At 41.4% G+C, this 23,741-nt stretch overlaps 1 protein-coding gene across 1 annotated transcript; it reads right to left on the bottom strand.

Moving 5' to 3' along the window:
* Positions 1-21,434: 21,434 nt before the first annotated feature.
* LOC136759173 (G-protein coupled receptor family C group 6 member A-like) lies at positions 21,435-22,832 on the bottom strand. Its single transcript, XM_066714055.1, has one exon. It carries the CDS (start codon positions 22,830-22,832, stop codon positions 21,876-21,878), a length of 957 nt encoding a protein of 318 aa, XP_066570152.1. The 3' UTR covers positions 21,435-21,875.
* Positions 22,833-23,741: the final 909 nt, after the last annotated feature.

Below are 23,741 nucleotides of genomic sequence, written 5' to 3'. Positions count from 1 at the left end.
TACATTTAAGATGCTATTCTCTTGTTCCAGCAGCAGTTTTCCTAAGCTTCAGAAGGACAGAGTCCAAATGAAAGATGAAAGAAGTCACGCAGGCCCCTGGGCAGCAGCAGGAAGGCTGGGTGTGTGAGGCCAGCGCCATCCCAATCAGCCTCCCTCACAGGCACAGTTGTGTTTATTCACAGCAACACAGCCGCAGCTGCTGTGACACACGATCCTGCTCTCACGGAGTCTTAACCCAAACAGGGCAGGAAAATATAATTCCTAGTTTAAACATGGGCCATCCAACTTCAGAAATGTGCCACAGCGATCAGTTTACACTTTTTACACAGCTTTGTTAAGCGTTGCCGTCGTCAGCTGATGCACCACTTCCTCAGTTTCTGCCTCAAGGAGTTTTTTTTTCCTTCTCCTGAAAGTGTGGGAAACTGAGAGTGGCAGCCCCTGCTATCTGCACATGAGCTGGGGTGTTTGGGTGATGGGTTATTCAAGGCTGGTGAGGATGGACTGTTGGAGTCTGGTTTCACGGTAGAAGAAGCTGCAGTTCACACTCTCGGCCCCCTCGCGACACCCTTGACACAGCTCATTGGCATCCCAGAGAAACAAGCCCGAAGCACACATTAAAACACAGCGACAAACACATGAATTAACAAACGAGTCAATAAACCACGAGGCGGCATCTGTTTACAAGGCAGTGCAGTGGGTGTTCGCCTGCTGTACGGGGACACAGACAGCTGGACATGGACCCAGAGTGCTGCCCTGTGTCTCTTCAGTGCAGCTGACATGGAACCAAAGTGCTTTACTTTGATTTTCTCTGCTGTAGATTTGCTGTACGGTAGCTTTGCTGTGCTGTACCTTTGCTGTGCTGTAGTTTTGCCATGCTGTAGCTTCTTCTTGATTTTCTGAAGACACACTTATTGGTTATTCTATTTCTATCCTTTTCTGGTTTTATCCTTTACTTACAATTTGAATGTTTTGCCTCCACAACTGCAATATATTAATACATTAGCATACTGACTGCCCTGGCCATCTGTGTGTTGCCTAGGTAACTGTGGGCCCCACTGTCTGTGTCCTGTCTGGTCAGATACTGTGGGAGTACACAGCCGACTCCGTATGAGAGGTCGAGGTCGTCTGGGGTTTTCTTCAGGTCTCTGTGATGGGAAGATGTGGTCCCATTGTGCCGGCAGCAGGGGTGGGTTTCAGAGGCCGGTGGAGGCCTCATAGGGCCAGTTGACAAAAGCCCTTCGGAAAGGCCAGTTACAGTTCTCTCTCCCTTCGACAAGTGACGTCACTGAGCTGCTGCTGGAGACAGAAATGTCAGAGAATTTACAGTAACAAAACATTTATTTATTTATTTATTTTGCTGTATAATGAGTTGACAGCGCAGTCTGTCTTCCTCTGATCTGAATCAGTTTCGTCCTTGTTGATAATAGATTGAAGGTGAGTGGGAGCAGGTTCGTGTACCATCTGACAGTGCTTAATACACAGCATACAACCCATTGAAGTCGTACATTCACTGTATGAGAAATGTTTCAGTGTCAGTGCAACCCTCTGCCCTGTTTATTAACTCTCAGATGATAGAGTGAAGGAGCCTCTCCTCACCTTTTTGTTCCTCTTGATAATATAATTATTATCATTATTTTAAAACTAAGATTCATTACAGAAGAATATTGTTAAAATTAGCAGTAGGAATACGTTATAGAAAGTGAATAAGTAACAATGGTAACCATTCAAAAGTATAATGATGTTTTTAATTATCTTAATGAAATGTACTGAAAAGGAAAATAATTAATGGAATCTGAAGGGACAGCTAAGAGAGTTACATCTGTAGAACTAATCTGCTACTGAAATCATTCATACTGAAGAAAAAGAAGCAGAAACATGAAGCTGCATATGAAAGATGTCTTTGAGAGACAGGACTTGACTGCAGGAGAAAGAGCTGTGTCATTATTGCAGAATATTGCTTCTCAGCTTCCCACGACCAACCCCCCTTAGCCCCCCCATGTAAAGTGAGAGCGTGAAAGTCAGTTCCTGCCATTTCCCAGTAATCACAGGCGATCGATTATTAGTATTCTTATTTTTCCGACTGTCAGTCAAGCTTCTCTTCTCTCCCTGTTTTTTTTTATTCTCTCCCCTTTTTATTGAAGCAGGGCTAGCCTTAACCCCCTCGCCATGGCCTCCCTGACCCACGTCTGGCACAAAACTCACCTGGCAGGTATTAGATTTAATATGATTGCTCTGCTAAGCCTGACAAATTGACAGCAGACAGGAGCGCCTCTCTGCCCATCTGTACAGAGAGATGGCACAGACCAGCTGTCCGCACCGCTGTAGAGTCCAGTAGCAGAGTTGTCAGAGCAGCTGTGGACGACATCACCTCAAACTGATCATATGTAAATAAGTATAAATGGGTGGCTATGTTGGCTCTCTCTGGCTCTTGGCCCTCTGTTGACTGAGCAGTCTTTCGTTGCTGCATCTCACCCTCTCCCACACTCCTGCACCCCACTCTGATCCTGCTGTTTGCTGGTTGTTTTTTTATGTGACTTTATCCTGCACTCCACCTATGGGGTCATTGAGCCTGAAACCAAACAACAAATTAGCAATGTTTTGTTTCTTCTTTTCAGCAGAAGGAAGTGACCTTTCCAGAAAGCAGCTGCCTCTTAAAGCTGGGACCCTGCACCTTTCAACATTTATTTTCTGGCGCTCACCAGAGAGAGAGAGGGCTGGAGGTTCTGAAGGCCCTAATTAGTCATCAAGGCCTGGGAGGCAGAAACCACAGCGCTGACCCGGCCTGGGTCTCTGTGCTCCTGCTCAGCAGCATGGTCCTTGTGCTAGACATTTGCATTATCACATTCACTCCTGACAGGCCCTGTGGCATTTCAGAGGGCAGGGGCGGGCAGGGGGAGCTGGATTATAGCATTTAAATATCAACAGTATCCTTAGAGCCCTGTCCTCTTATCACTATAGCAAACATTAAATCAGGTATTGAGATATGTAGAGCCCTCATCTTAAATATATGTATATATATGTGTATATATGTATATATTCAGTATGTAAGATACTAGCTTAAAGATCATAGGCAAATCATGATTTTTTAATACTTTTTAAGTACTTTGAATTAAAAATATTAATTACATTAATAAACATGAATTGTATATACATCAGAATATAAGAAGTAGTGTCTCTTTTATTAGAACCAAAAAATATAATAATGGCCCTCACAACACAGCCTAGTGCTACACCTGCCCCAACAGTCATCTTAGGATCATATTTTTTTTACATTTTATACTGTTACATCGTAACTAACTGTGTGTGTATAAATATTTTTACAGATTTTTGTTTTATTTTCACTGTGTAAAGAGCTCTTTGACAATTTCCTGTGAAAGCTGCAGTTCTACATAAAACATTAATTGAATATCCTAGATCATTTAAGGAGTCCTAAAGAAGAATTGTACTGTATTTCATGCTTGTATAAAAAAAGTGACACTTCTACACAAGAACGTCACATATCTTTTGCTCTAGTAGTGTTCATTTGATTTAATTCTGCATAAACTGCAAGTCTTCCTGGATAAGGGTGTCTGCTAAGAAATAAAATAGTAAGCCTTTTAACATTCCCGGTTCTAAACTCTTGATGAATCCAAGCAAAAACAGACTATAACTGCAGCTAAAAGAATAAAATACAAATTGATTTTCATAATCTTCAAGGTAGGTGGATGTGCTGCCTGCTCCTATTCTCCAGCTGATGACAGTGTACCAATCACACACTTCCTTCTCTCTTCCTAATTCCTCATGCTCTGTTAGTGCTCTCAACTTGACCACTTTGCATTTACCTTGAAAACTTTATGGGCTGGAACCCATTTCGGAGATGAGCAAAAATTGATTATGAAACATCGCTTGGAAAATTCACCATTTCTAAAGCTTACATGTGATGCTATTATATTAATTATGTATTTTATTAGGAAAATAACTGTCAAAGAGGATAAGAGGAGACAACGTGTAATTCCTTGTCGCTGTCATCTGTGGTCAGTACATCTCAGATGTGACCTCTGTGCAGCCACTCCTTCACACACCGGGAGGGGAGGATTGGTGCCTCTTCATCAGGGGTAAGAAGCATGAAATTGGTTCTTAGCCTCTCACTAAGGCAGTTTAATTGGAAAGCTTGGCTTTGCCAGGGGAAGTAACCATGAGGAGCAGCTCCCCAAATGCATGACAACTGAGAGGCAGGTGGAGCTACTAGACTGAAGACCAGTGCGGGGAGAGTGGCGGGGGGGGGCATGGAGGGAGGTGATGCGATAGTGGAGCAGGGAGCAGGAGCAGGGTTTAGCAATGGAGCAAAATATCTCAGAGCAAAACCTTTTCATCAGAAATCCTAGGGTTTAGGGTTATATGTAAATTATTTCTGAGATTTTTGTTTTAAAATATTTAATCCCTTACTACATGTATCATAATTGTATCTGGGTGCTCGAGGCACGGTCTCTCGCTGCTCTGCCACACCTTGCCCCACCTCATTTTGCCTGGTGCCTGTTGGTCACTGGGGGTGTCAATCACCAAGCCAGCTGCACAGACAGTGGAGGCTTGGGCTTGAACTGGGGGCTGGGCAGCAGGAAGACGCACTCCTGTCTGAAGGGAGAGTACTGGTCACTCACATTGCAGTGTGGACTTTCACAGCACACTGCAGGGCACTACTAGGTGTATTGAATGTGCAGAGACCGATTACTGAGTGCTGAGTAACTGCGTGGATAATTAGACAGACAAAGAGATGGATTAGGTAAATGCTTTCCTAAAACACTCGACAGCAGGGAAAAAGGAAATAATTTTCAATAACTGCCGAATATATATATATATATAATGTCTGTGTGTGTGTGTGTGTGTGTGTGTGTGTGTGTGTGTGTGTGTTACAGTGGGAGTCGCAGTGATGGAGCAAGGTGAGAATCATGTCGACATGCAATTATGGAAAGTGGACTATTTGAATAAACATATATTACTGATTTGTATAAAAGTATTTCTATCCACAGACCTCAGTCGGCCTCAGTATCAGACATCCACTCAGTCCTCTGGGCTCATCCTGACCCTAACCCATCTCAGTGAACTCATTAGAAACAAAACTCAAACCTTAATGGAAGTATATGTTTACTGGGGACCCCAAACCCAACGCTAATGCTGTTTTTGGCTGCCACTCAATTTAAAACCAACCATCCTAACAAAGTTTCCATAGATACAGTAGCAGCCTCAACAAGTTCTTCCCTCTTTGTCTTGAGTCTGTAAAATTAAACTATTAATAACACTGCATCGGCTTCATTATTTACTTGAGGACATACCCTTGAATCTCTGCCAGAGAGTAAACATGGGACATCTGAATTTAAAACTGTGGAGAGAAAAAAGCTGCACCAGGGTCCTGCAGACACTACACAGCCTCTGATTTTGTTATTAATATCTGGCCTCTTGCACCTTTCTGCATTCTAATTATATTACTATTAATTGGCCTGGGTCTCTGGGACCCATGTGTGAGAAATCTCAATATTAATATAGCTCCCTCTGCCGCCGTGTATCCGTCCTCCTGTGTGCTGCCCCATTAATTACCCTTGTTGTTAAGTGAGATAAATGCAGAGAGCACTGCAAACAGGGAACGGGGAAGAGCCAGCGTGTAGTCGGTGCATTGTGCTGCGCTCTTCTCTTTGGTGCGGAGGAGTGCACCGTACCGCAGCATTATCAATAAAGGCCAATGCAGGAGCCTTCAAAAAGGGGATCTGATTGACTGGATCACACATCTATTGAGCAGTGTTCCTGTCACCCTTAACCTCTACAGAAATATCCTCTCCTGGGAGCTCTGGCCTTGCGTTCATTACCTTGCTTTCACAGACACACAGCTGGACAAAGAATCAGGGATATGACTGTTTACAGACATACAGTGTAAAATGTAAAAAGGAACCTGCAACCTACATCACAGCTCTGTGAAGCCAGCTCAGGTCTTGCATTATTAAGCTACCTTTTATTGAAAACAGACTACATGATGTTTTCCTCTTAAAAACAAAAACACAGCTTATAAAACGCTCTTAACGTTAATCACAAGCTGACCTTTCCTGGCCCTGGCGCTGTGCTGGGCTGTGCTGCCATCAGGTGTGTGTGCGTGTGTGCGTGTGTGTGTGTGTTTGTGTGTGTGTTTGTGTGCTGGGCAGGGCCTCGGTGACCCTGCCCGTCTGTGACAGCAAGGCCTTTCTTCTGCTCTGTCACTGACCTGTAGAGGACACATGCAGAGACCATTTAACATCCGCCTATTTGCAATTACAAAGCACAGAGAGGAGCACTGAGCCCTATGTGACCCTTGTAAGTTGTGAACAGTAGAAAAGCAGCCCTTTTTTTTTTTTGATTGATACCATACCATATTGCCACAACAGTACTGGAGTGACCAGGTGAGGCAAAGGTGAAGCTTTTCCCAGCCTTGTAATTCCTCTGGAGGCCAGTGACCTCATACAGCAGGCCAACGCAATTGATGAAATTCGCTAAAAGTATGTGTCAGGTAAAATACAGAGAGAAACTGGCATATCTCCAGGTACCAATTAAAACTTGACAAATGGAACCAGAAGTAGAAGTCTTGCAGTTGTTTTATTTGTTAATTCTGTTCAATAAGTTGGCTGCTGCCCAGGAGATTTGGCCCTAGCTGCACAGTCTCCAGACGAGGTACAGAGATGGGCCAGAGGGGACACGCCTGCTCTCCTGCTAAGATGCACTGATGGTGACGTTCGTATAGCCAGGTTGTTGGCAGCTAAATTAAATCTTACATTTTTTCTATGAAGTTGGGGGGTGCACTCCTGCTGTGAGACAGAAGTAGGAATTTAAGATGTTTCTCTGTGAATCTTCCTCAGTACCAGTCCACTTTGCTGTCTTGCCCAATGTCACAAGCTGTAAACAATACAGCGGGACATGATGACTGACTACTGCTTATAATAAGACTGTGTATATATTATAGGCAGGTTAAACAATTCAATTACATTAACATTAACTACTTTTTGACATGCTGCAAATAACCTGTGCTAAGGATTAATATCAGTGTTGCACTGTATACAGGGTACAGGATGTGAAGGATTCCCAGCCTGTCTCTGCAGAAGTTAATGGCAGCAATATAATATCCTTCTTAGAGTAAAAGGGTCACTCAGTTCCTATGATAGCTGCAATGACTGTTATGCAGTGCATAAGGTCACTCAATTAATGCTTTGCCTCTCAGTGTATTGTGTTTATTTATAGACACTAAGCTTGTCATTGTGCTGGGCCCAGGGGCTTCTGTTAGTCACTGTGCATACTGCCCCAGTGGTATTAAGACAATAGCATGATTACTGTGTTTATTTCTCTGTTCCTTTTGATAAAGAAAATACAGACTAACTTTATATGTGTGTATGTGTGTGTGTGTGTGTGTGTGTGTGTGTGTGTGTGTGTGTGTGTACTTTTTTCCTTTCATCCTAGCCTGTCTCCCTTTATTGGAAGCGCTTTGGCAGTTACACAATGCAGGCAATGTACATTTGACAACTTCACGAAGCAGATTACAAGGGCTGAAAATGTCACGGTTCTCTCTTAAGCTTGCCTTTTGGCTTGACTTTAATGACCAAACCCCCAGAACATTGTTAATTCAGCAATAGGGGGTTACCTCTAGGGTATGTGGTGTATAATTTAAAGGCAGAAACCAGCTAACACTCAGATTGTATGTCGGTCTTCTGTGTGGCTGTTTCTAAGGGTCCTTTCTGCCTATGGTGCTGGATTTGATTTAGGGGCAGGAAATATGGCAACAGTTACATTGCTGTGTGCAGTGGATTCAAGAAGGAATGTAATTACAAATAGTACAGAAACGGTTATAATTAAAGCAATGTTATGTGTTAGAATAAGATTAAGAAGAATTTTTTTCTTTGTTTAACAATGTGTAGCATTGAATGGATGTTTAATGTTTTTTTGAAATAATTTCTAATACTCATAACCATTTATAACATAATTAATAACATGTAAATAGATCATTATGGTCATATATATATATATATATATATATATATATATATATATATATATATATATACACTCACCTAAAGGATTATTAGGAACACCTGTTCAATTTCTCATTAATGCAATTATCTAACCAACCAATCACATGGCAGTTGCTTCAATGCATTTAGGGGTGTGGTCCTGGTCAAGACAATCTCCTGAACTCCAAACTGAATGTCTGAATGGGAAAGAAAGGTGATTTAAGCAATTTTGAGCGTGGCATGGTTGTTGGTGCCAGACGGGCCGGTCTGAGTATTTCACAATCTGCTCAGTTACTGGGATTTTCACGCACAACCATTTCTAGGGTTTACAAAGAATGGTGTGAAAAGGGAAAAACATCCAGTATGCGGCAGTCCTGTGGGCGAAAATGCCTTGTTGATGCTAGAGGTCAGAGGAGAATGGGCCGACTGATTCAAGCTGATAGAAGAGCAACTTTGACTGAAATAACCACTCGTTACAACCGAGGTATGCAGCAAAGCATTTGTGAAGCCACAACACGTACAACCTTGAGGCGGATGGGCTACAACAGCAGAAGACCCCACCGGGTACCACTCATCTCCATTACAAATAGGAAAAAGAGGCTACAATTTGCTCAAGCTCACCAAAATTGGACAGTTGAAGACTGGAAAAATGTTGCCTGGTCTGATGAGTCTCGATTTCTGTTGAGACATTCAGATGGTAGAGTCAGAATTTGGCGTAAACAGAATGAGAACATGGATCCATCATGCCTTGTTACCACCGTGCAGGCTGGTGGTGGTGGTGTAATGGTGTGGGGGAAGTTTTCTTGGCACACTTTAGGCCCCATAGTGCCAATTGGGCATCGTTTAAATGCCACGGCCTACCTGAGCATTGTTTCTGACCATGTCCATCCCTTTATGACCACCATGTACCCATCCTCTGATGGCTACTTCCAGCAGGATAATGCACCATGTCACAAAGGTCGAATCATTTCAAATTGGTTTCTTGAACATGACAATGAGTTCACTGTACTAAACTGTCCCCCACAGTCACCAGATCTCAACCCAATAGAGCATCTTTGGGATGTGGTGGAACGGGAGCTTCGTGCCCTGGATGTGCATCCCACAAATCTCCATCAACTGCAAGATGCTATCCTATCAATATGGGCCAACATTTCTAAAGAATGCTTTCAGCACCTTGTTGAATCAATGCCACGTAGAATTAAGGCAGTTCTGAAGGCGAAAGGGGGTCAAACACAGTATTAGTATGGTGTTCCTAATAATCCTTTAGGTGAGTGTATATATAACAAAGTGTTTATTTGTTTAGAAAAATAATCTCCAATTTCAGTGCAATTTGATCAGATCGATAACTGAGAAAATTAAATACAGCAGTGACATTTGAACCATCCATTGTGGGAATGATTTCACAATGTCTTATGTAATTATTCAGTACATTCTGAGCAGCAAGGTCTCTGCACTTTGTGGATAAATAAATATGAAAGAGGTGCTTGTGACATTTCACAGCTAAGTAAGAATAAATGCAGTGTATAAAAGCAAGAGTCATTTTTAATAAATAAAATTAAATTAGCAAATACGTAAACACCTATCACATGAAGGTGAAATGTGATTCAGAGCCACAATTTAAACTAGTTACTGTGTGGGCCTGAGTCTTGTAACAAATCTGATGGTCAATATTATCCGTATGGCATTGCTGTAGACACTGCCGCACAGCTGGTAAATGGTCATAACTCCCCAAGTGTCCTTGCCATCTGAGGCATAAAGTTGATGAAATGCAGCAAATGCCTGTAAGTCTTGTTAAAAAACAAGGAAATGGGTTTCAAAATTATTTTGTAGTGTTGTAACTGAGCTTCTGTTTCCCATCTCTCATTACCAAGCTTTCTGGAGCTTCATCTTCATTTTACACTGCAGTTTTTAAAGGCACAATATTATTTTATTTTATTTTCCTGGGGGCTGGGGGGCTTGGGTTGAAGCAAAACCTCTTTACAAGTAAGTTAATTTACACTAATAGTTAAAATGAATTGACACAATTCTGTTTAACGGATGGTGAATGCATTTTAAACGTAAAAATGGTGATCTGTTTGAGACTTTTTTAGTTAATAAGTTGTTAAAAGCTAAAGAAAACTTGAGACAGAGGTGGTCAATGACTCATTGATCGAACCTTTTATTTTGACAATGAACAGCATTCCAAGAGATCCATACATCTCTCTGTAGATGACCAAATCATTCCTTACAGAGGAAAGAGCTGTCTGAATCTGTACAACCCAAGCAACCCAATAAAGGGCCTACCCAACTTCCACTGTGCAGCAATTGGTGGTCTCTGCAGTAGAGTAGGCATGCATTTATGCAGAGCATGTCCATGAGGTGAAAGAAACTGCTAGTATCTTATCCATTTGGAACTCAAAGTTGCATGCAATGCCCTTTGAGTCACAAAGCATGCACATCTTGTAACCCCACTTATGGGGCTTGCTTGGATTGTACAGTTTCAGACAGCTCTTTCCTTCATAAGGAATGATTTGCTCATCTACGCAGAGATGTTCAATTGCAGTGCTGTTCATTGTCTCAAGAGCAAAGTCAAGAAGAGGCCTCAGCTTGAACAGTGAATCCCTGCATGGGTCTTCAGTGCTGAGGTCCAGAGTGTTGTCATTGAAGTGGAGGTTAGCTTTTATGTGCTCCCATCTTCTCTTGGCATTACATCAGCTATCTTGTCAATATTATTATTAGTATTATTATTTTTATTTGTATATGTGTGCCTACCAGCCAGCACATGAGTGTCAATACAACTTTGTACAGAACATTTCATGTGTTATTGTACTAATTTAAGGCATTGAAAGGCATTTTGACTTGCATTAATTACAGGAAAAAAAGTTACCCCTAATGGGCCAAAGTAATTTTTAAATGACGCTCAGTCAAAATTAAGGTCAAAGGCCAAAGTTAAAAAATATAAAATAAGGTAATTATTTTTAGGCTCAAACACAACTAAAATAACTAGTCATTCATTTTTTAAAACTTCTATTTTATTATTAATCCCATAGAGGGTTAAGCTTTTCCACTCCTGGCTTCCACTTTCTTGGCTCCTGTGTTCTACATAATTGACCATTTGCATGGAGCCAAACTTCTAGATATGGATGTGTGTGTTTGTGCATGCTCTCATTTGTGCTTAGTGTTAAATAAGTAAAATGTGATTTCTTGTTCAGAACAGCACACAACCATTTGTGTCTTGAGCTCACACAGAGCCAGTCTGCAAGCATACCCTTGAAATATCCTACAGCTGAAACACAGGACCTCTGCCAGATGACAGTATAAATTACATTCATGAGCGGAGTCCCCCACACACACGCCCTCACACTCTCACACACACACACCCACACGCCCTCACACTCTCACAGCACACTGTAGCCCTGCAATGCCTTGCTCACTGATGGGGATCAGCGTTCACCATGAACCTGTCCTGAATTATTCATTGACACAGTTAATGTTTGTAAATTAATTTTACATTGTAGGAAGATTCATTTCAGGAGCAGGGGCTGAGAGATGGAAAAAAATAACTTAATATGTTTATTATGCTAAAGAAAGAGGGGGAAAATGCACAGGGGGTGACTAGTTTGCAGGCATGTTCATAATTCATAACTCAGGAATTTTGTTTAGTTTTTTCATTTCTCCTCTGAAAATACTAATGTAGGGAAGTAAGCAAGTGAGTTTCTGAGCCTAGGGTCTTAACGAGACATTAGGCCGGCCAGGTTGGCCCTGAATTTTGTCTGTTGTTAAAGTCTGTTCTCCCTAATGGAGATACCTTCCAATCTCTTCAGTTCATAAAAACAAGAACCGCCTGGAATACAATCTCAGAGTAACAAAAAACACCATATCAGAAAAGAAAAAAGATTGGAATTTTCTCTTTGTATTGCTTTTTGCTTACTAAGCCAAGTATATGTATGTCTTTTATGCTATCTGAAATGGAACAGAAACACTGCATAGGATATGGGCTGATGTAATTGAACCTGTTGGAAATAGGCCAAAACAGACTCTTCTTTCCCACAATGCACTGGTGCTGAAGTACGGTGGTGGTCCTGTCAATCCCTTAGGGTGGTGGGAACTCACTAAAATGTCACAACATCTTAATTTTCCTTTAAACCCAAAATTAATTGCTTAGGACATCATGAAAATAATCTTCGATTTGCAGTGACTATATCTGAACTCTCGCTCTGGACTGGACAGCAGCTGGGTTATGTTCACAGCACTACAGAAGGGGAGCCATGGTGTTACTCACTTTTTCACCATTTTCATTTCACTGAATCCTTGAGTCTATTGGTCAACTCTCATGTAAGAATTACTATGGTCATGTGTAGAGAGAGATGACAGTAGGAAGTGGAAGCACACCGTGAGTGCTGCAGGGGTTTGGTTATTGAAATCCCATCGCTTCACATTGCACAGTATTCAGTCTATAGTGAGAGATAGAGGAATGGGCCTTTGGCTGGTATCCCATTCAGTTACCCAATCCGTTCTGTCCAACACATCCGTACTGTGACACCTTTCCTTCCATCACACGTTTCCTGCAGTTTCCGCACATCTCCACTCACTCGCTTTTAACAGATATCCATGTAGGTGTTTATCTAGAGTAATAAGTACTAACTATCTGTTCAAACTATTTGTTTGTTTATGTATCTAATTGCTGAAGGTGTAAGGGTGACTCACTAATTTGTTCTACTCAATTTTCAGCAATCAAACAGAATTGCTAGGTATTTGTTTTTTCACATTTTACTGGGTTAACTTTCTCTTTTCAACACCATTGTTTAAAGCATTTGAACCAAATTTAAGAGCATAGCTCCTTAATTTCCTATGTGGGCAAAGGCCTCCACAGGGATTGACAGTTGTCTAATTAGAGTTGTTACCTTCTGCCCACCCATGCATTGTGATTGTCATGACCTATTATTTTCATATTTGTGATTTTATCAAGTGAAATTAAGCTTTTCCTACAGCTGTTCTGGCTTTTCTTGTTTCCTCGGCTTCACAGTATAGCTGCAAGAGCTGATGCTCACTGGATTTTGCTCATGGAGCCCGGCCCCAAACAGAGGATGTGTTAATGCCTTACAAAAACTCAATTTGCATGTGTAGGAGCCACAGTCTGATTCGATTAAGATCAACATTTGTTTTCTCGTTTCATATTCAGCCTTCAAATATTACAAACCAGGATAAATATCATGACAGAAATAAAATTACCAACCATGCCCTCCAGTCATCGCAACTAATTGCCAACTGCTAGTATACAACGGCAGATTCTTGCACCTCTTTTCAAACTCCATTAATATGACAGATTGCTTAAACAGCATGAAGCAGGTCCTAGTATTTATACACACTGAGGAGTTATATGGCTGGTTATATTGCTGCCTTCCCCAGTGAAATCCTGTCTGTTTACACCATGCTGACAAATCCACACACAGGGCTGGGGAACACCTCCACATTGCACTTCAGATCTGCATTCATAAGGACTTTGTGGGAGTTCTGTCAAAGTTTGTTTGTATTGCCCCATACTTTTTTTGACATCTACATTGCATTTCCTAAAATATATGTTATGTTGTTTCACCTATTTTGATTTTCTTTAGAGCTATATATATATATATATATATATAAATAAATAAATAAATACACAGGTAATTTCCTCAGCTCCCAGTGGACACCTAGACATCTGCTGGATGAAAGAAGAAATTGTGAAGGTAAGGAAGAAGGTGGTAGAAGAATGAAAATGTAAAAGGAAACCAGAAACTGATTCCACATTTAGGACAGATTTCACACAGGGAGGTATTTAACAGTCTTAAAATCTTTTCTCTCTCGGTCTGTCCATCCCCTTCCCTCCATGATGAAGCCTTAATTGTGTTTCCAATAAGAACAGGGTGAGATCATTACACTGTCCTATATGCCAGCAGTATCTTCTGTCAACACTGGCCTTCATAATAAGAAGACGGCCCTTCATAGCAGCACAGCCATCTCTTCCCATGCATCATGTTGTTAATTTAGAGGAATCTAGATTGAAGCAGGATGTTTTCCATCAAAATGGCCTGTCTTGCTGTTTGTCTTCCCTGGATCTAATGTTTGTGAGCACCACGTTGCAGCACCTTTATGCAGTTTGGCAATTGTGTGCTAATGAGAAGTGCTTAGCAGATTGGTCTCACCTGATACAGAGGCTAATTACATGCAGGCACCACAAGGCATATGGAAGACAATTCCCTCTTAAAATGGCTCTATAGCACTATAGTCTTTTTTCAGGCATTGCATTTGTATCGTGTAGGTTGACAGTGTGCAGTGTTTCAGCATGCAACGAAGCAGAACAAAAATATAATTCAATCCGTTTTTAAATGCAGTCAATCACTGTGCTGGGTATGTGTGTCAATCCATTTTTATGAGTCCAATCACCAAGACACTTGTCAGTATTTTTTTTTTTATGTTGCCAATCGCCTTCTTCCGTTTTTAAAATTAAGGTGGGAGAAAAGACGAAGAACTGGTGGGAGTAAGTGGACAGCTAGTAGTTTTGAGCTCATTAATCAGGAGATGCATCTGCTTATAAAGTTGCACGTTTACTTTCATTGGTGAGGTTTTAAGCCACTGGGGACAAAGTAACGGGCACAAACTGTTGCCAGTCTGGATGGCTCCACCAGTTAAGAAACACTGGCCTGGAAGAATCTGCCATGTCTCAGATCCCTGGTTAAGATCCACTGTTGTAATTGGGATTGTTTAACTGGGATGCAATTGCAAAGGGATTTTTCATCTGTTAACGTTCAGGCTAGGGTGATCTGATATGATGGTAGGGTTTCTGCTTGGTTTTAAATGCAAATATGCATTGAGTAATATTATAATGTTTTTCAAAGGGATTTATATTTGATTAGGGTTCTTGCAAGGGTTAGGGTTTCATTATTGTGGATTGCGTTACGCATCACGTATAGTTTGCAATAATTTGGTTTGCAATGTTGTTCTCCCCCCCCGTCGTGTGTATGATGGTAAAGTGCACCGGCACTGCGCAGTCTGCAGCCTCACTTACTCGTCCGGGACTGTGCATCATCACATCTGCTCTGCCTGCACACGGAGCAATCTACGTTTTTTCATTTGAAGGGTAACGTTCACACCTGCTCCTCTGTATCTCTCACTATGCTGTCATTTGCTGTACTTTGGGCACTCTTTAAACTCGTGTGCACTTCTTACTCTGGCCACACGGTGGAGACAAACACCACAAAATTAGATGTATGCTCTTTGTTCACGTTCAGTGCATACAATAAATTGAACTGAAATAAATTAATCAAATCTTAAGTGTTGATGTCGACTGGTCTCAGCGAGCCACAGGTCCAGTAATTACATTTAATGTATCATATAATAAATACAACACTACATTTGTGTACAAAATGCTGTTAGATGAGATCCAGAGAGCCTGCGAGGGACCAGAGAGGAGCTCCCAGAGGGCCAGTCTGCAGTGAGAGGTGAGACCTGACTGCTGCTCCTCTCCAAAACACAAACACTGCACCTGCTGCTCACTGTTTGATAACATACAGCTACTCGAGGCGCAACAGTGCAGAAGACACACAGCAACACGGGGCAATTCAAATATTTGCTTTTAGTTTTGATGGAAACGGTTCGATACTGTTGATATCATTTAATTTGACAATACAATAAGACAGACATTAACACAAACATTACACATTTGTCAAATCAAATAGGCCCACCGATATGCATGATAGACGAGCTCCGGTCAGCTGTTTCACCTGAGAAGAAACAAACTGGACCAACCGATCTGTGTTTCTGATGTGATCAGAAGTACAGAACCTCACAGATCAGCAAGTCTGTTGTGACGATCAGATAAAAGGTGACTTTCTTTTGTAAAATTCAGCCCAGACAGAACTAAACCATTCTTCAGCAAACTGACACCCAGGACAATAACACAGCGGCACAAAGAAATTGTACAGGTTTACTACATATTTTTTGCTGAGCAGTGAGTGTGTGTTAGTGTGTGGTCAGTGAGCTGGCGGCCTATGGCTGCAGGGGCCACTCCTTGATGGGGGGTTGGCCCGTGGTGCGCTGGTACTCCTGCTGCAGGCTGGATAGCATCTCCAGAGCACAAACACTCACTGCACAACACGGTACAAGACAACAAACACACTGCCACACTGCACAATACAACACACATCATCACTGCCACACTGCACAACACACACATACTGTCACTGCAACACTACACAACAAAACACACTGTCAGTGCCCCTCTACACAACTGAACAACACACACATTTTCACATAAACTACAACAAGCACACACACACACAGAGTCACCCTAACAATCAGTCAGTCAATCATTTTTTTATTTGTCAAAGCGCCCTTTACAAGGTTGTCAAAAAGAAAATATAACAGTAATTTAAATTAAAGCATAAAAAAAATAATCTCTGCGGGTTCACAGCTTACAGCCTAGGCCTAATGGTTGCCTCCCTTCCAGGCAATGTGCCATAAACAGGCAGGAGGAAGATCAGACAGCTCTTATACAATGTAGCTGTCTGTAGACTTCCCCCTGGAGTGGAGGGGTGAGGAATACAGCCTGGGTTAATGTGCAATATGTCCAGAAACAATCGTCAGCAGGTAGGAAGGAAATTCTAAACTAAAGAAATAAGTCTTCAACCTGTATTTAAAGGCTGAGACAGAAGGAGCATCCCTGACATTGGTCTGCAGATCATCCCACAGCTGAGATGCCATGTGACTAAACACTTGCTCACATGCATATATGCAACATACGTCAAGGAGGAGTTTCAGCCTTTCAGTTCAGTCAAATTGGCCACCTAATTTCCCGTACAGGAATTACACTGTTTAGTTTTATGTAATATTTCACTAGATTTGCAGAATAAGTCAGATTTAGGTAACTGGTGATTCAAAACTTCCATATCCGAAGCAGAATATTTTGAGATTTCTCAGCACAGAGAATACAAAATTAAAATGTATGAGGATATTGTTCCTGTTTCCTGTTCATACTAGGTACCAATAACCTTCTGTTTTATGTATAAGTTAGGGGAGATAGGAACTACTTTATACAGCAGAAGCATTTGAAAAACCTAAAAACAATACATCACTTGTTCTCCTCGTGGCATAAATGACTAAATAATAAATAGTTTGAGCATAGACTAAAAATATAGGATAAAATAAAATAATTAAATACATACATAATTTTAATACAGACAATGTGTAAGTAAATTAAACTGAAATTAAATAAATACCCTTAATCTGTGTTGTGTATACAGTGAGGGAAAAAAGTATTTGATCCCCTGCTGATTTTGTATGTTTGCACACTGACAAAGAAATTATCAGTCTATAATTTTAATGGTAGGTGTATTTTAATAGTGAGATACAGAATAACAACAAAATCCAGAAAAACGCATTTCAAAAGTTATACATTGATTTGCATGTTAATGAGGGAAATAAGTATTTGATCCCCTATCAATCAGCAAGATTTCTGGCTCCAAGGTGTCTTTTATACAGGTAACGAGCTGAGATTAGGAGCACTCTCTTAAAGGGAGTGCTCCTAATCTCAGCTCGTTACCTGTATACAAGACACCTGTCCACAGAAGCAATCAATCAATCAGATTCCAAACTCTCAACCATGGCCAAGACCAAAGAGCTGTCCAAGGATGTCAGGGACAAGATTGTAGACCTACACAAGGCTGGAATGGGCTACAAGACCATCGCCAAGCAGCTTGGTGAGAAGGTGACAACAGTTGGTGTGATTATTCGCAAATGGAAGAAACACAAAATAACTGTCAGTCTCCCTCGATCTGGGGCTCCATGCAAGATCTCACCTCGTGAAGTTTCAATGATCATGAGAACGGTGAGGAATCAGCCCAGAACTACACAGGAGGATCTTGTTAATGATCTCAAGGCAGCTGGGACCATAGTCACCAAGAAAACAATTGGTAACACACTACGCTGTGAAGGACTGAAATCCTGCAGCGTCCGCAAGGTCCCCCTGCTCAAGAAAGCACATGTACAGGCCCGTCTGAAGTTTGCCAGTGAACATCTGAATGATTCAGAGGAGAACTGGGTGAAAGTGTTGTGGTCAGATGAGACCAAAATCTAGCTCTTTGGCATCAACTCAACTCGCCGTGTTTGGAGGAGGAGGAATGACCCCAAGAACACCATCCCCACCGTCAAACATGGAGGTGGAAACATTATGCTTTGGGGGTGTTTTTCTGCTAAGGGGACAGGACAACTGCACCGCATCAAAGGGACGATGGACGGGGCCATGTAGCGTCAAATCTTGGGTGAGAACCTCCTTCCCTCAGCCAGGGCATTGAAAATGGGTCGTGGATGGGTATTCCAGCATGACAATGACCCAAAACACACAGCCAAGCAACAAAGGAGTGGCTCAAGAAGAAGCACATTAAGGTCCTGGAGTGGCCTAGCCAGTCTCCAGACCTTAATCCCATAGGAAATCTGTGGAGGGAGCTGAAGGTTCGAGTTGCCAAACGTCAGCCTCGAAACTTAAATGACTTGGAGAGGATCTGCAAAGAGGAGTGGGACAAAATCCCTCCTGAGATGTGTGCAAACCTGGTGGCCAACTACAAGAAACGTCTGACCTCTGTGATTGCCAACAAGGGTTTTGCCACCAAGTACTAAGTCGAAGGGGTCAAATACTTATTTCCCTCATTAACATGCAAATCATTTTTTATTACTTTTTTGAAATGGGTTTTTCTGGATTTTTTTGTTGTTATTCTGTATCTCACTATTAAAATACACCTACCATTAAAATTATAGACTGATCATTTATTTGTCAGTGGGCAAACGTACAAAATCAGCAGGGGATCAAATACTTTTTTCCCCTCACTGTAGGTAGGCTGGGCCAAAGCATATAAAGTCAAACACTACCATCACCGCTGGCTTCTACACAATGTTCTTATCTAAGATTCTTATATATTATTAATATACTGTATATACACTCACCTAAAGTATTATTAGGAACACCATACTAATACTGTGTTTGACCCCCTTTCGCCTTCAGAACTGCCTTAATTCTACGTGGCATTGATTCAACAAGGTGCTGAAAGCATTCTTTAGAAATGTTGGCCCATATTGATAAGATAGCATCTTGCAGTTGATGGAGATTTGTGGGATGCACATCCAGGGCACGAAGCTCCCGTTCCACCACATCCCAAAGATGCTCTATTGGGTTGAGATCTGGTGACTGTGGGGGCCAGTTTAGTACAGTGAACTCATTGTCATGTTCAAGAAACCAATTTGAAATGATTCGACCTTTGTGACATGGTGCATTATCCTGCTGGAAGTAGCCATCAGAGGATGGGTACATGGTGGTCATAAAGGGATGGACATGGTCAGAAACAATGCTCAGGTAGGCCGTGGCATTTAAACGATGCCCAATTGGCACGAAGGGGCCTAAAGTGTGCCAAGAAAACATCCCCCACACCATTACACCACCACCACCAGCCTGCACAGTGGTAACAAGGCATGATGGATCCATGTTCTCATTCTGTTTACGCCAAATTCTGACTCTACCATCTGAATGTCTCAACAGAAATCGAGACTCATCAGACCAGGCAACATTTTTCCAGTCTTCAACTGTCCAATTTTGGTGAGCTTGTGCAAATTGTAGCCTCTTTTTCCTATTTGTAATGGAGATGAGTGGTACCCGGTGGGGTCTTCTGCTGTTGTAGCCCATCCGCCTAAAGGTTGTACGTGTTGTGGCTTCACAAATGCTTTGCTGCATACCTCGGTTGTAACGAGTGGTTATTTCAGTCAAAGTTGCTCTTCTATCAGCTTGAATCAGTCGGCCCATTCTCCTCTGACCTCTAGCATCAACAAGGCATTTTCGCCCACAGGACTGCCGCATACTGGATGTTTTTCCCTTTTCACACCATTCTTTGTAAACCCTAGAAATGGTTGTGCGTGAAAATCCCAGTAACTGAGCAGATTGTGAAATACTCAGACCGGCCCGTCTGGCACCAACAACCATGCCACGCTCAAAATTGCTTAAATCACCTTTCTTTCCCATTCAGACATTCAGTTTGGAGTTCAGGAGATTGTCTTGACCAGGACCACACCCCTAAATGCATTGAAGCAACTGCCATGTGTTTGGTTGGTTAGATAATTGCATTAATGAGAAATTGAACAGGTGTTCCTAATAATCCTTTAGGTGAGTGTATACGCGAGCATTGCTCGGAAGGCCTCCTTCTTCGACTTGACAGCTTCCCTCACCGCCGGTGTCCACCAGCAGGTCCTAGGGTTGCCACCTTGACAGGCACCAACCACCTTCATGCTACAGCTTGTTGAGGCCGCCTCCACATTTGAGGTCTTGAACAAGGTCCATTCAGACTGAATGTCTTTGACCTCACTCGGGATACAGGAGAACTTTGTCCGGAGGTGGGAGTTAAAATCTTTCCTCACAGTGTCGTCAGCCAGAAGTTCCCAGCAGACCCTCACTGCTTGTTTGTGTCTCCCGGGTCTATCCTGTCGGCGTCCCATTCGTCGGATCCAACTCAACACCAAGTGGTGATCAGTTGACAGCTCTGCCCCCCTCTTCACACAAGTGTCCAAAACATATGGCCTTTGGTCCGATGATACAACTATAAAGTCAATCATCAACCTTCGGCCTAAGGTGCTCTGGTACCAATTACACTTATAAGCATCTTTGTGCTCAAACATGGTGTTCGTTATGGACAATCCATGACTAGCACAGAAGTCCAATAACAACTCACCGCTCAGGTTCAGATTGGGAAGGCTGTTCCTCCCAGTTACCCCCCTCCAAGTATCTCCATCGTTCCATATGTGAGCATTGAAGTCCCCTAATAAGACTACAGAGTCGGTAGGCTGCACCCTATCGAGCACCATACCCACCTTCTCCAAGAAGGCTGAATACTCTGAACTGCTGTTCCATTTGTAATTCAGTAATATGAGAGAATTGGTCAGGGGTCAGAATAATTTTGCAAGGCACTGTATATACATACATTTATATATATATATATATATATATATATATATGTACGTAGCATATGTAAACAAAGTTAATTTGAATTGGTAATTGAAAACAACAACAAAACATATCAAAGTATTATACTTGTGATCACAAATTCCCTAATTAGAATATTTCGTTATTTTTAGGGAAGTTTTATTTTTGTGCTCATGGTTGTCACGCATCTCATACACCTGTTATTGTTGTATTGTATATGAACCTTCTAAACACACAAACTCGCTTAACAGGTTTCTTTTAAGTGCATGAAATACTTCTGAGTCAGTGAGTGTTTGCAGGGATGCCTGATTGAACTGCATTTCCACAAATAAGACATATGCAAGTATGCACACACTACAGATAATATTTGATATGAGAACTAAAGGTACCCAATATCTAAACTTTAAGCAGTTTAGGATAAATAAAAAATAGTAAAGTATCAAACAGTTTGTAATTATTTTTATTTAAGTAAGACAGGAAACAGGAGTAGCAAAAGTACTGAGAGAGTGAAAGATAAACAGGGGACAATGTGCTTGAATTTACAGATGACCTGTTCGGTGGTAAAGTTAGGGAATGTGTATCTGAGTGGGGGGATGCAAATGTGATAAACTCTTTCATTTGGACATTTTACCTTTAGAACATCGACCCAGGCTTAGGTCGTCATCCTTATTATTTAAATGTTTAACTTCTCAAATAAGGGAAATTGTACTTTACCTAATTCTTGCCTCTGACATTCCTACATACTACATGTATAGTTTATAACAAAAATTGAGTCCCTTTAAAAACATTAAACATAGTTTAAGAGGTGGGAAAGAGTGATTAACTAAATTTACATATATCATGTTGGAAAAGGAGAGATGTAGATAAGTACATATCTCTGTTTTTCTTCACATGGCTACAATATTTTAACTTTGTGATGTAACTGGTCGTATGCCCTTCATTTCATAATGCTTTCTAATATGATCTACAATTACACTTTCAACATTGATTTCTTTCTTAAATATTATAATGTAACATTTAGGACTGAAATGGCAACATAGTATGCTATAGTTTGATGCCAATATGGCAGCAGCTTCAATTGCTCCAAAATACTTTCCAGACATACTGATATATACTGGGATAAAAAGGATCCAGGCAGTAAAAAAAATCAGCATGCTTATTGTTATGAATTTAGCATTCTTATACAAGTCTGGTAAATGTTTTCCTTTGAAGGCAAATACAAAAGAGATCATAGCAAGTAAAGCAATATACATAAGCATTGCCGCAAAAGCAAGTTTTGATCCTAATGTACATTCAATCAAAATCATTTTATCAATGTCCTTATTTTCGTGAGCCATAGGTGGACTGAAGTTCAGCCAAATAGCACATAATATAACCTGAATTCCTGTAAAGACCATGATAATAAAATATGGATTGTTCCACCATTTTGACTTGTGGATTTTAATGTCAAATGAGAAACCAACAAATATCTGAAACAGGTTTGCTAAAATACATGAAACACAGAGGGAAAATGAAATGCCAAACAGTGGGAGGCCAATCTGACAAGTTAGTGTAGTAGGTTTTCCAATGAACATCCAAATGCTGCAAAAACTTCCCAATAGTGCAATAAGCATCACAAAGCAAAAATAACCTCCAGCACATTTCACAACTGGTGTTTTCAAATGTCTAGCCAACAGAACAGCAATCAGGAGTGTGACGATGATCCCTGCTATATCAAATACTACCAGAAAAATAGCAAATCCATCATCCCACTGCAGGAAAACAACTTCTTTGTCCAAACATGTGTCTTTCCTAGGAGACGAGTATTGATTTTCTTTGCAGGGGAGACACTTTGTTTCTGTAGAGTGGAATAAAGGACACATTTTAAAACTGCAACTCAGAGAATTTATTACATTATATATAAATATATACACTCACCTAAAGGATTATTAGGAACACCTGTTCAATTTCTCATTAATGCAATTATCTAACCAACCAATCACATGGCAGTTGCTTCAATGCATTTAGGGGTGTGGTCCTGGTCAAGACAATCTCCTGAACTCCAAACTGAATGTCTGAATGGGAAAGAAAGGTGATTTAAGCAATTTTGAGCGTGGCATGGTTGTTGGTGCCAGACGGGCCGGTCTGAGTATTTCACAATCTGCTCAGTTACTGGGATTTTCACGCACAACCATTTCTAGGGTTTACAAAGAATGGTGTGAAAAGGGAAAAACATCCAGTATGCGGCAGTCCTGTGGGCGAAAATGCCTTGTTGATGCTAGAGGTCAGAGGAGAATGGGCCGACTGATTCAAGCTGATAGAAGAGCAACTTTGACTGAAATAACCACTCGTTACAACCGAGGTATGCAGCAAAGCATTTGTGAAGCCACAACACGTACAACCTTGAGGCGGATGGGCTACAACAGCAGAAGACCCCACCGGGTACCACTCATCTCCACTACAAATAGGAAAAAGAGGCTACAATTTGCACAAGCTCACCAAAATTGGACAGTTGAAGACTAGAAAAATGTTGCCTGGTCTGATGAGTCTCGATTTCTGTTGAGACATTCAGATGGTAGAGTCAGAATTTGGCGTAAACAGAATGAGAACATGGATCCATCATGCCTTGTTACCACTGTGCAGGCTGGTGGTGGTGGTGTAATGGTGTGGGGGATGTTTTCTTGGCACACTTTAGGCCCCTTAGTGCCAATTGGGCATCGTTTAAATGCCACGGCCTACCTGAGCATTGTTTCTGACCATGTCCATCCCTTTATGACCACCATGTACCCATC

This window comes from Amia ocellicauda, chromosome 1 (assembly GCF_036373705.1).
Source record: "Amia ocellicauda isolate fAmiCal2 chromosome 1, fAmiCal2.hap1, whole genome shotgun sequence".
In the NCBI taxonomy this organism is placed as follows: domain Eukaryota; kingdom Metazoa; phylum Chordata; class Actinopteri; order Amiiformes; family Amiidae; genus Amia; species Amia ocellicauda.
Note: the sequence above shows the minus strand (reverse complement) of the source record. Positions and strands in the feature narration are given on the sequence as shown.

Bases quoted from the DNA above. Each gene is read 5' to 3' on its own strand.
- LOC136759173 (XM_066714055.1), bottom strand. From the start codon at position 22,832: ATGTGTCCTTTATTCCACTCTACAGAAACAAAGTGTCTCCCCTGCAAA.